Below are 17,904 nucleotides of genomic sequence, written 5' to 3'. Positions count from 1 at the left end.
AAAACATGGTTTTCTTATAAAACATTCTTGTAAAACATGGTTTTCGACTCCGCTACCCCAATTATTGCAATTATTGATCAATCTCTTACTGGATGGTCGAGGGTCTATCAGAAACGTCTCTATCCCCTCGGGGTAGAGGTAAGATCTGTGTACACACTACTCTCCCTAGACCCCGCTTGTGGAATTTTAATGGGTCGTTGTGGTGGTTGGTGTTGTCTCTTACTGGATGCATCTTCTATTTGGGAAATTGTGTATTTTCACACTAACATAGTTGAAATCATGAGTATGCTTTTGTGAGGAATGCATTTGAACATTACAATAAATTTTTCAAGCCAACCGACAGCTTTGAACTCTCACTGCAAACTCAAATAGCAAATGACATCCATTTTCCCATCAACCCAAAGAACAAACCATCAAATCTATTCAATCTACTGACAAAAAAATCTAAGGTGAACGATATGGGGAGGAGGGAAGAAGAGGGGTTTTTTGGGGTGGTTTTAGGTGTTTGGGGGGGAAGGGGGGGGCAGATGTCTACAGCTGATTCTAACAGACATTTACATTCTAACATTACAATTTCAAGAAATACAAAGAATTAAACTGGACAATCAAAACTTCTTTTCTGCTTGACAGTTTTAGCCAGCTGATTTAACACGTAGTTTATTGGCTACATAGAGCAGGTGGCTGATATTTGAAGACGGATAATTTTGCAGTAGCTTCAAATTAGAGGTGAAATCGCCAGCAAGTAGACGCCTCCGTACGATAATTAACATAGCGCAGCAGACTCGAAGCAACGTTTCCTGCAAAAGTTCAAAAGAAATTTGATTATTCCTGCTTTTAATAATCGAGAAATCCCCTAGGGTCAGTAGGGCACAGTTTGGAACTTGATGAACCCCCTCTACCCTCCACTTATATACCAGCCTTTTTGTCCTACTTTAGAACGATATCATTGCTTCCCCAGGCACCATAAATATTCCCCATGCATAGGTCAGTGGCGGATCCAGGATCTTGTAGTCATGGGTGCTCCGCCTTTTTATCTACAGTTGTTACGGTCAGAGGTGAATGTAGTGTTCTACCGACGGGTTCAATTGAACTCATAACTTTAAAAATATATATAATGGGTTCAGTGCTAAAAACCTTATAGAGTTTAAATCCTGGATCCGCCTCTAGTTACGGTCACAACATATAAGTGCACAACTACGTCTTATCCTACGATGGTAAAAATATTTAACAAATATACTAAAATTAATATTATAGTTAAAAGATTTAATTTATTCACGGTTATCCCTTGCGATTTTTATTTTTTAAAGACACAATAAGCAAACAAATATCATTTTTTGCTTATTTTACGTTTATTTTCAGAATTAACCTTCAGTGCAAAACTATTAGCTTTAAACATAAATTGAATATTTTTAATTAATTACAAAAAAGTTTAAACCATATTACCAATTTCCTTCTACAATCGCAAAAGATGGAGTTTCGTCAGCTTAGGTTTGATGGGGTTTGGGGGAAAGAAATTAAAAAAGCAAAGGCACTTAAAAAGAAAAGAAAAATATGAAAAAGACCATTCATTTTTGGAGCCGAATGGGCCACGATATTGGGGAAGAAAACAGAAAGAGAAAGAAGAAAAATTAAAATGAAGCAAATAAAATTAAAAGAGGAATAAAAGTACTGAAGGGATTATTAATATCAAAATGGAAAAAATATTTTCAGGGATACGATTCTGCGACTGTTCCATCTAGAGATTTCTCAAGTGCACTTTCTAACCAAAGCACCCACCTGCTTATTTTGTTCTTGGGTGCTTACTAAAATTATTTGTTAATTTAATACTAATTGTTTACATAAAACAGTGGTTCGCACCAAAAGCAATGGGTGCTAGAGCACCCATATGGCTCCACGTGCATCCGCCCATGGCATAGGTGATAAAAATGTGAAGAAAATGGATCGTTAGTTAGACCCCTAACCCAGGGGTACAGTTTGAAAGGGTTGGAGGAAACACAAATCTGTAGGGAATTTCAATCCAAATTGATAGAACCTTCAGAAAATAACATGCTGCAAAGGAAACTAATGATGGAGTTGTGATAAAAAAGCTTTAACCAAATGTAATCGCTAATAACTACCAATACTCTGGTTAAATTTCCCACGTGAGGGCTTTGTTATACTAGAGAGCTTACCAAATTAAGCTAACTACAGTTACTATATCAATAAAAAAACAAGTAGTGTATGAAACAGGTTCGATGGGAACTTCTTAAAGTTCGACAAATGGGAGGAGCGCGATGGGTGTCTCGACCCTCGTTTCACCGGCGAATCACAGGTGGTCAATATGGTGGGTCACCCGGTGCATCTTTGGTGTCTTGACCTATTCAAGAAGATTGGGGAATAACATGCGCGATGGCTACTTGAGTTATAGGGTTTGGTTGAGCCCTGAATTTCACCCTATCTTTATGCCTGAGATAGTGGCAGAAGAAAAGGGAAGGTCAAATAGAAGGGAGGGGAGGGGAAATCAGTCGGAGGGGAGGGCTCACTGAATCAGAGGACTAAGCCGGAATCAGACGTTAGATCGAGGAGAGACGGGAGGTTTGATTTTGGGAGAAGAAGACAAAATTTCAACAGGAGGAATAAACGTGAATGGGTTAGTGATGCGGACTGGAACGACAGAATGGGCCGGTCCTCTTCTAATTATCATAGGGCCGGACAAGTTTTTAGCAAGTATAGGCCTGGGCCTCCTCACATGGGCCCAGTTTTTTTTTCCAATTCTATTAGAATTGATAAGGGGCCCATATTACTTCAAGTTGCGTCTCATAAGGCTCCTAAGCATATGGCAACAGTCGTTCCTCCTTCTTCTGCCAATGGTGCTTCACACAGTGGCATTTCTTCACCGAGCTCTAGTAACCTGCACCTCTCTTCGATGGCCGCTGCTTCAGGGGCAGCACCAGCTAAAGATGGTACTGTTATTCCACGGCCTCCTGCCTTTGATGGTCCCAACTCCATCGCCCCCTCATCTGCTCCTGGGCTTAGCTGTGCTGAGGTTACACTTCAAGCTTCTTCTTCTGGGAAGACTGTTGAGCATGCCTCAAATAGTGTCGGACCAGTATTTCTCGTTAATATGCTGCCAATGGTTCCATGCTCTCCTCCTTCCTGCTACCTTTCTGGTGCTTCTGAGTCATTCTGAGTCATTCCCATAGCAGTGGGGTGCTAATTTCAGAGGTTGATACCCCTCAAGGAAAGGGTAAGATCCTTTCGGCACCTAAAGTTCCTATTGCTAGCAATGTTATGGTCTTGTATTCCTCCGGTGGGAGCAAGAAAAGGGTACATATAGAAGACGCTTGTCCAATTTCGTCACGGATTGGAGGAGGGGATATGTCTTTCTGGATGGAGGAAAAACAATTAAACTTTGTGAAGTTTCTAGGTGTTTCTTTTGAAGGGAAGGAAGATAGGATGTTAGAACTGTTAAAGGGAGATTGAGCAACAATTTTTTTTATGATGGTGCAGGGAGGGAGTTGAGTCAAGGTATTAAGCATAATAATTTAGGGGATGTAGTGGTGTACCAGAGACGGGGCCGGGTGTGTGACAAGGAGGAAGGGAGCTCGGTTAGAGGGGTGGGGAAAAGGGGGATATTGTTATTTATGGAAGTTAAGGTTCTTTCATGGAATGTGAGGGGGATGAACGACCCAAACAAAAGGGTCATCATCAAAGTGGGAGTTAGAAAGTGGGGTGCTAACCTAGTTTATTTCCAGGAGACAAAAATGGAAGTTGTGTCGGATGTGATTGTGAGGAGTGTCTAGGAGGTAGTTGGGTAAAATATATTTGGGTTCCAGCAGTGAGAAGTGTCGGGGCATTCTTCTAATATGGGATGATAGAAGCTTGGAGGTAAAGGAGATTAAGAAGGGAGTTTTTTCTTTAGCAGCTCTTGTCAAAGATAGAGTGAGTGAGGTAGAGTAGGGATTTGGGGGAGTGTACGGACTGGTAAGAGAATGGTCCAATGTGTTTTTCTGGGAGGAACTGACCAATATGATGGGGGAATGGGACATTCCATGAGTTCTAGGGGGAGATTTTAACACTATTAGATTCTCGGAGGAGAGATTAGGGTGTAGTCTGATCTCGAGGGCCATGGAGGAGTTTTCTGACTTCATCAATGATCACTTTCTCATTGATCTTCCTCTGTCAGGAGAAAGGTTTACTTGGGTCAGGGCGGATGTAACACTCCTCAAATTTATAGTAGTTTCAAGATACACTAATTATAGAATTAATTATTATTATTATTGTTAATAGTGAATATATATATATATATATATATATATATATATATATATATATATATATATATACACACACACTCTTAAATAATTGGATATACAATTAGGGAAATATTATTATTTATTAAAGGTGGGTATCATTAATTATTAGTTAAAAAAAAAAAAAGGAAAAAGGGCCTAAAGCCCATAAAATGGGCACTTAAAGACAAAGGCTCTTGAAGCCTTAACCAAAACACTTCCATCGTGAAAAGCAGAAAGTGGAGGCCACGAAAAACAGAACACTAAGTTCTGTTCGCTCACGAAACCGAGCACGCGGGCAACGAAAAATACTAGGGTTCTTCACAACTCACTTATTCTTGAACTCAGGTATGTAAAATCCCTTATTGTCAATTACCCTACAGTAGTAATAGGTAAAAATTGAATAGCTAAATCCCTTCTTCCTCTATATCATCAATAAATTTCATAATTAGGTGTAGTACTTTAAAATTGATCAAAATACACCGGTTGTTGTAGAATCGATTGTTTGATTGGTGTCAATTGGACTGGGGTTTACGTATTGGCTCAAGGAGTTTTGAGGTGAGTTGATATAACCGTTTACTAAAGTGGTTTAACTCACAAAAGCACGCATACAAGGTGTTTGATGAATTGCTTAAAAGAGTTTATCATTATTTAATTAGAGCGAGTGAGTACCCATTAATTTAGAATTGTTCTAGCAAAAGTTTAGATGATCTATTATGCTATATGTGCTTAAATTTTCAGATTTTTGTGTTGTTCTTACATGCTATTTTCATGTTGAAAATTATGAAGAGAGAATCTTTGGAAATATTTTTATATGTTTATTTCATTCTTATGTCATGCTTTACATTTAAGGACACCAATATGAGCATGTACATAATGCTCTATAAAGAAAAGATTTAGACTTGAAAAGTCACAAGAAGAAGTTTTAGAAAGAAAAGATTTTTGGGGAGTATCCTTTATTCTGAGAAGGGGTCATCGTCCCGGCCGAGGGTCCTGACCAAAGCGTTGACTTCCTGAAACTACTTGTGCCAAAGTAGGGAGCATACGAGCCGAGGGTCTCGTTGCTGAGAATTTACTTAGTCATGTTAAGGTATGATACATGAGCGCTGAGAACCATGAAGCGAGTGGCACCTCGTGGATTGGGCCTATTCGATCAGGTTGGGATCGAACCCGTGCCGATCACACGGTGACTGAGACAGAATTAAGTCAGGATAGTTGGAACTCCCAAAGTATAAAGTGAAGTATTTTTTTTAAAGAAAGAAAAAGAGAAGAATTTCTTTTAGAATATTCATAAATTGCTATTATGCAATTATTTTAGAATTATTCTTATAAGCTTTATGTTTTACATGCATTTAGAACCTTTGCTCGTAATGTATATGTTATTAAAGTTTCTCCCCCTGTTGTTGAGACTCACTGAGTATAGTGGATGGTACTGACGTTCTCTTTTGGGAACTTACGTTGGTCTGCGGTACAACGTAGGAACCGAATTTGCAGGCGAGCAAGCTACGAGTTAGGATTTCCTTCCCTTCCAGTGATATTGGTGAGCTCCACTTTTGTTCGTGGAGTATTCTTAGAGTCATTTTCATTTAGCTATTTCTTTGTTTATTTAGAGAACTGGCCAGGAAATCTCATGTCCTGAGCAGTGCGTCAGTTTATCAGTAGAGGCTTCATAGACATAGTTAATGGGTTAAGATTCAGATGTTTTTTTTATAATAACTTAGCATAAATTTAGTAGTTAGTATGTATAAAGTTTTGGAGTTGATTTATTTAAATATTTACATTAATCAAAAGTATTTGGTTGGAGTATTGCCTTATTGCATATAAAATTTGGAGTTATAATAGATTTGATAAGCAGAGATGGTTCGCTCGGTCATGTTTAGTGATCGAGTGTCAGTCCCGACTTGTTCATAAAATGGGTCGTGACAGCGGAGGATTCCAACTCAAGGTCTAGACTCGATAAATTTCTAATATCGCCCTCCTGGGATGAGCTGGTGCCAAATGTGCTGTGGATTCCTTTACCTAGGCTGACTTCGGATCATTTGCCTATCTTGCTAGATGGATGCAGAGGGAGGGGGTGCGTGCTCCCTTCCGATTCGAGAACATGTGGTTGAAGGTGCCAGGATTTGGTGATAAGGTGAAAGAATGGTGGACAAGCTACGGGGTATCAAGGCCACCTTCATTCCGTCTTTCGAAGAAACTTAAATTGCTTAAGGGAGATATTATTAGGTGGAATAAGGAAGTTTTTGGGAGGGTTGAGGTTAAAATGAGGGAGCATATGCATGAACTAGGAGAACTAGAGAGGGGAAGGGGCGAGGGAGTTAGATGAATCTGAGAAAGCGAGATTGGGGAAGGTTAAGAGGGAAATGGTCGAGTTAGCAATAGCTCAGGAGACTAGTTGGCGGCAAAAATCGAGGGCGCTATGGTTAAAGGAAGGGGATTCGAATACCAAGTTTTTCCATAGGGTGGGGGTTGCAAATCGACGGAGGAACTTCATAGAGTCCTTAGTTGTGGATGGGGTGAGGATTGAGGGAGAGGAGGAGGAGGTAAAAGGGGCGATAGTGGGGTTTTATAAGAACTTATACAAAGAGTAAGTTAGTTGGAGGCTAACTTTGGGAGGAATAGAGTTAACCACATAGGGGAGGGAGACGTGAGTGGCTAGAAAGGGCTTTCGAGGAAGAGGAGGTGCACGAGGCTGTGTCGAGTTGTGCTGGAGATAAGGCTCCCGGGCCTGATGGTTTCTCCTTGGCCTTCTTCCAGCTTTGTTGGGACACCATCAAGGGGAGTTGATGGAAGCCATTGAATACTTCCATGTGAATAGTGTTTTCGAGAGAAGTATCAATGCTTCTTTTATTATTATTGTACCTAAGAAAGAAGGCGCAACTTGTATCAGAGACATGCCTATTAGTCTAATGGGGAGCATTTACAAGATTATTTCTAAAGTGCTCTCCAATAGATTCAAGAAGGTTCTTGACGTGTTTGTTTCGTCCTCCCAGAATGAGTTTGTGGAAGGCAGGCAGATCCTAGATGCTGCTTTGGTGGCAAATGAACTTGTAAACTCCATAAGGAAAAATAGAGAGCCCGGCTTACTATGCAAGTTGGACCTTGAGAAGGCTTTCGACCATGTCAATGGGGAGTTCCTGGATTTCATTATGATGCAGATGGGGTTTGGGGCAAGATGGAGGGGATGGATCAAGTTCTGCATTTCCTTAGTCAAATTCTCTGTCCTGGTTAATGGTAGCCCGTGTGGTTTCTTTGGTAGCTCCAGGGGTCTCACGCAAGGTGACCCCCTATCCCTCATGCAATTCATTCTAGTGATGGATGCTCCGAGTAAAATGATGGAGTAAAATGATGGATCGTGCGGCGGGCGGAGGCTTCTTGAGAGGATTCTCAGCTACGATCGGGGTGCCCAGTGCCCGAAGAGTCTCTCATTTGCTTTTTGCGGATGACACCCTGGTTTTCTGTGATGCCGATATGGATCAGTTGACCTACCTGAAACAGGTCATGTAGTGGTTTCAGATAATATCAGGACTCAAAATCAACCTCGGCAAGTGTGAGATTTTCCCGGTGGGTGAGGTTGCTAACATTGATGATTTGTCTTATGTTCTCAGATGTAAGGTGGGCCCCCTTCCCACTACTTACCTGGGTCTCCCATTGGGCGCCTCGCATAAGGATACTACGGTTTGGAATCCAGTGATCGAAAGGGTTGAAAAAAGATTAGCAGGCTGACAGAAACGGTACTTGTCAAAAGGCGGTAAGGAAGTGCTTATTAAAAGCACTTTATCGAGTATGCTCGCCTATTACTTGTCCCTGCTGCAAGCTCCTGTGAGCATCACAGGAAAATTGGAATGGCTTCAAAGGAATTTTCTTTGGGATGCGGCGGATAGAACTAGAAAGTTTCACCTAGTGAATTGGCAGACAGTCACTTTCCCAAAGAAGTGGGGTGGACTTGGAGTAAAAGATCTTAGAGTATTCAACAAAGCTTTGTTGGAAAAGTGGCTGTGGAGATTCGGGGTAGAAAAGCATGCTCTATGGAGGGAGGTCATAGTAGAAAAGTACGATTCCACAAGAGGGGGTTGGAGGACCAAGGTGATCACAACACCTTTCGGGTGTGGCATGTGGAGGAGCATTATGAAGAATTGGGAATCCTTCGGTGGCAACATCACTTACGGGGTAGGAGATGGAAGGAGAATCGGCTTTTGGAATCATAGGTGGTGTGGAGAGGATGATCTGAGGGTCTCCTCCCCACGTTTTCAGAATTTCAAACCCGAAGGAATTGATGGTCCAATAGATTCGTAAGGAGCATGGGGGAGGGGGGATAAGTATGGGACCTCTCATTTAGAAGGAACATGCAAGATTGGGAGATTGCGGAGCTCCAAGATTTATTGACACTGCTATATGGGTAAGACAGGGCCCAACCATCTTGTGATTCTTGGAGATGGGGTTTACGTGGCGATGTAAAGTCCTTTTACAAGAGTATGTTTTTTTGCCTCTTTTCCATACTCCTCGATCTGGATTCCTAAGGCGCCCACGAAGGTGTGGTTTTTTACATGGCTAGCAGCGAGGGGAGTGATTTTGACTGCTAAGAATCTGCGAAAGAGAGGAATTACACTTGTTAGTTGCTGCTACATGTGTAAAAGCCCGGGGGAATAAGTTGATCATCTTTTGTTGCATTGCCATGTGTCTTCGGCTTTGCGGAGGGCAATCCTGAACCTTTTTGGTATTCAATGGGTGGTGCCAAGCACTGAACGGAAATGTTATATAGCTAGGCCGGTTTCTGTAGAAGAAGAAAGCAAAAGGCGTAGAAGTTCGGCCCCTTAGCTCTCATGTGGATAGTTTGGGGGAGAGAAATAGGAGAGCTTTTGAGGGAATCGAGTCTCCTTTTTCATATCTTAAGAATAGTCTTTTATCTTTGATTGTTTTTTGGTGCACTCATATAGCCCCTATTTGTATAGAAGATTGGGCGTCTTTTGTAGAGAATCATGTTCTGATATAAATTCTCTACTTTTTGGTATACTTCCTGTATACGGGAGTTCTCTCCCTTTTGATTAATACAATTTACCTTATCAAAAAAAAAAATAATTAGTGTCAAGTACACATAATCCTTTGTGTTTTTATTCATGAGGACGGGCTACGAAAGGACATGATCTGGTATCCCTTCCCATACATTCCACCCCCAAGGAAATGATCTCTAATCCCCAACTTGCATAACCTCCTCTAACTCTTTCCTTGAAATATTTTTCCTCCTCTGTACAATTCAAGAAAACCACCGCACACACTGCACCCATCTGAAAAGTAGTAGGTTCTTTTACCTCAAATCACGACCGCAAACCCCATAGAAGTAGCAATCACTCGCAACTTTGTCATGATAAAAATCACCAGGCAAAACCCCTAATAGCAAGTAGCATATACAAAAGTGCTCTTAAACACAGACAGAACTTTTCCCCTAAAACAAGTGTGGTAAACAGACATGAAGCATTGATCTTTTATGTTACATACAGCAGGCATGAAAGTCCCATGAATTCTGAAATCACCAGCTTTGCAAATGCAATAATAGGCAGCAGGTTCCTTGCAAGTTGAAACCTTTTTATTTTGATAAGGTCCTAGCAAGTTGAAACCTTTTGGTTGAAAATTAGAAACTGCCCCCAAGAAGCTCTCTCCCATCCCAACCCTGCATTGCACCAAGTGGATATGGGCCCAACCTGCACTGCCCCATCACCATCTTTTTGAGTCCAACAACTGAGAGATAACCCATCAAATCCAGTATTTTCGAACTCCTCCACTCCAAAGGACATGTTCACACATTACACAGGAAATAATCCAAAAAATATACTAGCAGACAACAATAATCCTGCTTCAACCACAAACTAGATGGAATTGGTTGTATAATCATCAATATCCATTTTGCTTCCAGAAGGGAAGCCTTGGAGCAACAGTAAAGTTGTCTCCGTGTGTCCTATAGGTCACGAGTTCGAGCCGTGGAAGCAGCCACTAATGCTTACATTAGGGTAGGATGTTTACATCACATCCCTTGGGATCCGGCCCTTCCCTGGACCCTACGTGAACGCGGGATGCCTTGTGCACCGGGCTGCCCTTTGATCCGTTTCATTCCAATACAAAATAATTTGTCTTTAAGAAAAATATAGGGTACTCAAACTCTAAAAACTGTTGTTGTTGTACTCAAACTCTAAAAATTCCAATGGTGTGGGATAATGCTGGGTATGTTGTTGTTGTTGTACTCAAACTCTAAAAATTCTATACATTTTCTACTTGCCTACAAATCTTAACAAACTCGGCAAGAGGGCCTAAGGTATTCATACCAACATGAATAAGCCTTAATCCTAGCTAGTTGTTATCGCCTTAGTCCCAATTAGTAGAAAGGAACATAATTAACAAGCTATTAGTTAATGCAAACAACTTGTAGAAGCTATATAGATACGAAAGTGCATCACTTCCATGATGTCTTACCTGAGGTCCTTCAGGATCACTTAGTAGTGTGTCCCATATAAGCAGACTGTCCGCGAAGTTGAATTCTTGTGTTAGAAGGAGTGTTATCCATCTGAATGCATAAAACTGTGGATTCACCTGTTACATCCAACATCGCACATAAAGACCACCGATACAGCCACAATATAAATAATGTATACTATGGCATCTGAATAAGGCAAAAAATAAGAGAAGTCAAATGTCATTCTATCACTCATATGCCAGTACAAGAGTAAAAGCTGCAATGTCCAAAGGAACTACAGACAGACAGACAGAAATGTCATGATCACACGCACAGGCACACATCAAAAAAATATAAAACAGTTGCCTAAAAATCATAGCCAATAGGACATACAAATTAAAATTAGGCATGTATGCGATCACTTAGGTTGCAGCAAAGTAATTTTAGATAGCAACGCCAGAAAAATCCTATTAATAGGTGGAAGGCTACTAGTTGCTTCAATCTTCAATAAAGAATACAGGACAAGCTACAGAGATACAATTGAAACAATTTTTCTTATGTCAAGTCAGCAATATCTAGGACCTGCTACAAAATAAAGCACTTTTTTTCTTTGATAGAGCAGAATGAAGCATTGAATTAATTTTGAAGGAAATGTTTACTAGTGAACTAGGTTAACATGTGTTCATGGAAATATTGAACTTATAATTGACTTCTCCAAGGTTTAGGCAGTCACCTGCAGCCGAAACTAAGGTGCCGTAAACAAGTAAACCATTAGGTTGACAAGTCCCTAACTGCTGCATCTTCTTTTAATAGCTAATAATCAATGTTGAAATCCAAATGCGCAGCCTGATGTACTTATTTTGTTGATTGAAGCTTCTAACAATAAGTTACCATACCATTCATCATCTTTTAAACAATCCAACTGGTATATATGTCAGTAGCTGGTGTAAACTTGCAGATTGGACAATTCAAATCAGACAGTAATAAAGCAGACATTTTTAGCGGTAGTTACAGGTGCAGCTTCTAAAGTTAAGCATCAAAGAGACTTACTTTAGTGGTCATTTCAAGATGCCGCCAGAGCTCTTCATCATGTTCTTTCAGAAGTTGCGATAACTTTGTAATTGTAGAACGAATTCCAACAACACTATTGTCAAGTTGCTGACAGAAATGATCACGAAATCCACTTAATAGCTCCACGAAGCAGAAGAAAGTGTCTGCTTCCGCAGAAGCCTGCATAGCTTGCAAATAGAAAATGATAAACAGAGCTGAACCGAGTGAAATATTGAAGCTTGAATTCAGAAAAAAGCTGAAAGAATAACTTCTAACGTTGTGATTTTTTTTTTATGAATGTAACTTCTAGCGATGTGATCATCCCCATGAGTGATTTTTTCTCCCATTTTGCAACAAAGGCAGTCCATATATGGACTAAAGTAATAGAATTACATAAATTTAAAAGAGGTACTTTTGGCATGCCTCTCAAATGACATGTTTTTGGCATTTCAAGAAAGTGTAACTTTCTCATGTTCACATAAGTCCTCTCACATGAAACAAATATGAATATCTCATACAAAGGTTTTGACAAACTGGAAATCAGTGTTACCAACCAAAGTATTGCTACAGTAAAGCCCTCATCAGGAAGGAAAAAGAAAACAGACAAACAAACAAAAAGAAAGAAGGAAATGTGCTCAAAATTGATTGTTGACATCAAGAATGGTAAAGTATAACAGAATTCAGATCATAGTCTTTAACTTATTTAGGAAAACTTCGGTCACTAATTTGTTATGTTCTCTTGAGATCTACAAGATATAACTAATGCAAATCTTCTTATCATCAAAAAAAGAAATTAATGCAAAATTAATCAAACATCAAAGCAGTACAAGACATCAATTTTTTTTTTAATCAAACCAGTACAAGGAATCACTTACTGCGTTTTCCTCATTGGGATCATTCCTGAATACATAGAACAATGGAGCCAATAATTCATTCATCCCTTGCACATATCTTATACCAGGATTCAGTTTGGCAAAAACAATGAGTATATTCCTCAGAGCATCCTGATAACACAAGATGTACTATTAGCTGATCTACAGAGATTTGTACCAAATTCTCAAGCCAGAAAGGCTAGAATTACCTGGTTAGATTTTGCAAATGGGGTGTCCCCAGAGAAAAAGTGCAGGTCTGGATGTGTGCGCTTGACATCCCGATCAATCTGTTCAATGATTTCCGTGTCCTAGAAACAAATAGTATTGTAGTTATTTTCAATCATCATATTGTTGCACTTACAGGTAGGGGTGTGCATTCGATTTATCGATTCGATTTTGACCCTTATCGATAATTACTTATCGATTATCGATTTGTACATATGCTTATCGTTAGCATTTCAATAAGGTTTCGATTTTTTCGATTTCGATTTATCGATTTTTGGGGCTTATCGATTCAGTTATCGATTACACCAATAAGAAAATTTGCGGGATTCCACGGAAAGTATATCGCTATAAACACGCCTAACTAATATGGACAAAAAGAAGCTAAAATAAGACGAACACCGTTTATAATATAAAAATTGTGTCAACAAGCACATGCAACGAAACTAAAGTAAGGGATCAAATGTATGTCATCAACACTCCAACGGTATAAAAAAAACAAAATACATCATCACGGCTAATTCTGTTTTCGATTAATTTGAACTTCATTCCCTTGAGCTTTAAATATGATCATTCCTTAAATGTGGTAGAGGAAATAATAGGGTTAGGGATTTAGGGTAAAGGAAAGAGTATTATAGAATAAGGGTAAAAAAAAAAAATTGGTATATCTTATCGGTTTATCGATAAACCGATAACCGAAGAAGACAAAATCGAAATCGATAACTCGATAAGGAAAATTTCGAAATCGAAATCGATAAATCGATAAACCGATAACAAATAATCGATTCGATTTATCGATAAACCGATTCGAATGCACACCCCTAATTGGAGGTATAGACTTTCATGTAGGAAGTGATATTTGTGATACCACAACACTTGAGAACAGCTTCAAGACACAAACAAATAATGAAACAAAAAGATAAGGATGTTCGCAAAGGCAATTGATACACTTCCCTCATTTGAGCTCATCATGACCACACTACTAATGAATTCCATATTTAATGAGAGTGATAACGCTTAGGAGGAATGTCTACAGAAATAAATATGAAGAAGGATGTATGAATCCGATTTTGTAATACGTGCATCCATTGGATGCTTTTGTCAATAATACACCACTTACTTCATCAGAAAAATATGTATCAATCCGATTTTACAAACGCAACCATGACATACACACCTCAGTTACGATCTGAAAGAACCTCCACGTAAGAAGAATAAAAGTTCTACCTGGAAGAACTGATTCCAAATGCTATTCTGCCCAAGACTTAAAGGATGCTCTCCATGAGATATCTCTGATCTTGGGAGTACACCCTTGTCCTCTATCTCTGTTCCTTCATCGTCAATAATTACCGACTTCTCCAACTTCCTCGTAATCTCCGACTGCCTAGCCATATTAGCATTCAGAATCCGAACATTTGAAAACAAGCAATGCTCAAGTTCATGTAGTTCAACAGATGTTTATTTTGATACAAATTCACCAAATATATAGCATCTTTTACAATAAGTAAGCCTTCACAAAAGAACAAAGAAAGTGCTGAAGATACAAAGTACACTATAACACCCAAATACCATACATGACTTTTGATCCATGAGAGTGCTTATGTAATATTTTCTTTTCCAAATTAACCCCCAGCTCAATATCACGGGGGCATTTTTTTTAAAAGGACCCCCAACTCAGAATCACGGGGGCAATGAGCACAATCAATTGCAAGGGTTCAAAGACCCAAAAAGGAAAAAGAGCACTAAAATAATTCATTCACAAAGTTGTTTCAACCCAGAACATTATTTTTTATTCAGTAGGGATATATTTTTTCTCTTTTCATCAAGGATCTAAAATTTCTGAAAGTCAAGTAGGAATGAATCACCATGAAAGAAAATGCCAAGTAACTTGCCCTTATTTGTTACAGTACCAAAAAAATCATCAAACTTGCAAGATATAGCAAGTGTGCAAGCTTTATCGAATCACAAGCATGACCTTTCATTTATAAAATCATGCCAAAGATAAATTTTGCGGCCATAATATCAGTTACACAGAATATTGTAACTGTTCCAATTAGCAAAAAGCTTCTTATTCAATTACCAATAACAGGATCACCCAACATTATAGAAAGGGGTAAAAATAACCTTAATGTGTTTGACTGCATGAAATTAGCCAATAATCACTGTATTAGTAACGAAAACTTACAGGATTCATCAAAAGCTCCTCTTTAAAATGTTTGTACTGATACCTCTTTTTAGCCAACTCTGTTGGCCATAGCGCTTTCTCAGTTGGCAAATAGCCCAACAGTAGCTGCACAAAATACATGCAATTAGGAGGAACATACACATTGAGAGCCATCCAAACTAAGACCTTTCTCTATCATTTTGGATATGAAATTACACCACTTGCAGGCAGAAACATTCCACAGAAATAACTCTCGCTAATAATCCCTCAAATTAATTTTGGTCCCTTTGTGCTTTGAAAGAGTCAAAAAGTGATCTTTAACCAAACTATCAAATGCATTACATCAATATTTAAAACGAAAAAGGTTGCAACTTGTAGTAACTTTTGTATAGTTTCTACCATCTAACTTTTATTTTAAAAAACTGAAATAACATATGCCTGATTTAAGTGCAAGAATAGGAACGGAGGAGGGTTAAGTCCGGAAAAATGGGTCAGAGTGAGCAATAACTATTAAGTCTCATCAAGCAATCTTATACCTTCCACACTGTAGCACGAATGCCAGCTCCATCAGGTATCCCTTGTGATGCTAACCTCCTGACTTCTCCCATATTTATAATCTTTCTTGACAACTAAGTTAAAGAAAATGAGAAAAAGCTGATTAATACTCTATTCAACAAGAATGCAAAAACACCACACAATGGAACTTCAATATCCTGAAATGAGCTGCTTATAGCAGGACTATAGCGTGTCTGGTTGTATCGTTTTTCTCTTATTAAAACAATAGTTCCAAATAAATCAGTCTCATTAATCACTATCGGTGTCTGGTTATCATATGACAAAAATTACTTTCTCAACTAGTATCCACATATTTCTCAAACAAAAATGATTACCTATCCTTTTCTAAAGCAGCAGTACCAACAACATCTATGCTACAATGCCAAGCTAACTGGATTGGGATTGTCTAATATGAATTCTTATCATCTATTCGACTGCAGTTAGCCTTGTCTTGCTCAAATATTCAATAATTTGGGGGTTCTCTAAGACTAGAGGTTCTCGACATTCTCTTTCTGAGTATATGTTTTATGCAATGGCATTGTAAGGATTTTTTACACCATCAGGACACTTAAAAGGTAATTTGCAAGTAATTTATTTATATAATAAACATTAAGTGGTAACCTATAATAAATGGCAAGTAACCTGTTATAATAGGTTAAATTGCACAGATGGTGTACAATATCTTTACTCTATACTTAAACTCTTTCTTGAATCTGCAAGCTTCTTAGCACTCAAGCAACAATAGAACATTAATTCACAGCATAGTAGTAAGATGTATTTATCATAGAACGCATGCACTAATCAATGCAATAGATAAGTATAAACCAATTGATATGCAACATATATAAAGATGTTGAATTGACCTCTTGAAAAAGCTGAGCTTGACGAGAAATATCCTCAGCTGAAGAAATAGCGGCGGCAGCAGCAGCAGCGGATGCAGATGTCGTAGTACTACTAGCGGAACTTCCATTTTCATCATCACTATGGTATAAATTACTACTACTATCCAAAGGATCTCTAATTTCCGCTTTAGCGCGTGCAGGCACGTGCCGAGTCTCCGCTCTAATCACCGCCGGATCCTCTGTCCTTTCCGCCGGAAACTCTCCGCCACTTACCGAACCAAGAGATTTAACGGCGGATGATTTAGTAGCTGAGCGTGTAGACGACCGGGTAGAAGTAGCGTCGACGTCATCGTCATTTAACGGCGCCGGAGATGGAGACGGAGATTGAACTGAGGGTGGTTGTGGTGAAGGAGAAGACCAGAGAGAGCTGTTGAGCCAATCGGGAACGCGTTTGTTAACCATATCGTAAAATTTAGAGAGAGAAATTATTTAATAATTATACAATTTGAAATGAAGAATTGGAGTGACGGCGGAGGAGATGGCGGTGAATCCGGCGGAGACGGTGGGATTTATTGAAGCTCCGGCGAGGCGTCATTTTGTAGTCGTGGGAGCATTTTAGATGATCAGTGTTTTTAGAGAGAGAGAGAGAAAGGAGAAGTTGCCAGGTAGATATGTAAAGATCACGTGACATTCACGTGCGGAAATGAACCTTTTCGGTTTGGGGATTACTTGTTGGCGATTAAGAGGAAACTAGTACCCGCGCAATGAGCGGCCAAAATTACAGAAAATTAATTATTTAAAATTATAATTTGCATTTTTAGTGTAATTTAGTTAATAGAATTCAAATTGCATCTTAATTCTTAATACAATATTTCATTAATTAAATCTATATTGAATTAAAGCAAAATAAATCATATAGTTATCTTATAACTTTGTATTTCTTATTTTTTATTATACTATCTATCATTTATTATTATTATTATTATTATTATTATTATTATTATTATTATTATTATTATTATTATTATTATTATTATATTTTATTAACACGTCACTTTGCTTAAAATCATTATCCACTACTCCTTTAATATAGCATAAATATTTCTTACTTCTTAAAAATTACTATTAAAATATTATTCTACTGTTCATGATTTTTTTAATTTTTTAAATTTTTCAATAATATCTAGTATATTATTTGCTCAGTTAATTTTATTTTTAAAATTAACTTAACGTGTAAATATTCTGATATTATCTCTATTCCCATCACGGTACATCTTTCTCTACTCTAATATTATAATTAACTTTTTCATTTTGAATTTTACATATAATCGAAATAATTTTATATTTAAAACTAAATTAATTATAATTTTTTCCTAAATATAAAAGATATGTCACTTTACTATTTATCATAAAACTATTGATATTCTTAATAATTTTTATTTTTATATTACATATTTACATTGCCATTAGCAAATGAAACTTT

General features: G+C 38.3%; 1 protein-coding gene across 1 annotated transcript; it reads right to left on the bottom strand.

Moving 5' to 3' along the window:
* Window positions 1-369: 369 nt before the first annotated feature.
* On the bottom strand, window positions 370-17,065 carry LOC107786337 (uncharacterized). Its single transcript, XM_075256934.1, has 9 exons — window positions 16,443-17,065; window positions 15,561-15,653; window positions 15,046-15,150; window positions 14,088-14,240; window positions 12,848-12,946; window positions 12,642-12,770; window positions 11,767-11,946; window positions 10,737-10,853; window positions 370-797 (listed from the first exon to the last, which is right to left on the bottom strand). The coding sequence occupies exons 1-9, from the start codon at window positions 16,881-16,883 to the stop codon at window positions 633-635; spliced, it is 1,482 nt and encodes a 493-aa protein (XP_075113035.1). The 5' UTR covers window positions 16,884-17,065; the 3' UTR covers window positions 370-632.
* Window positions 17,066-17,904: the final 839 nt, after the last annotated feature.

The sequence above is a fragment of the Nicotiana tabacum genome, chromosome 7, assembly GCF_000715075.1.
Source record: "Nicotiana tabacum cultivar K326 chromosome 7, ASM71507v2, whole genome shotgun sequence".
Taxonomy (NCBI): Eukaryota; Viridiplantae; Streptophyta; class Magnoliopsida; order Solanales; family Solanaceae; genus Nicotiana; species Nicotiana tabacum.
The sequence above is the reverse complement of the archived record's forward strand: the minus strand, read 5'-3'. Positions and strand labels throughout refer to the sequence as shown.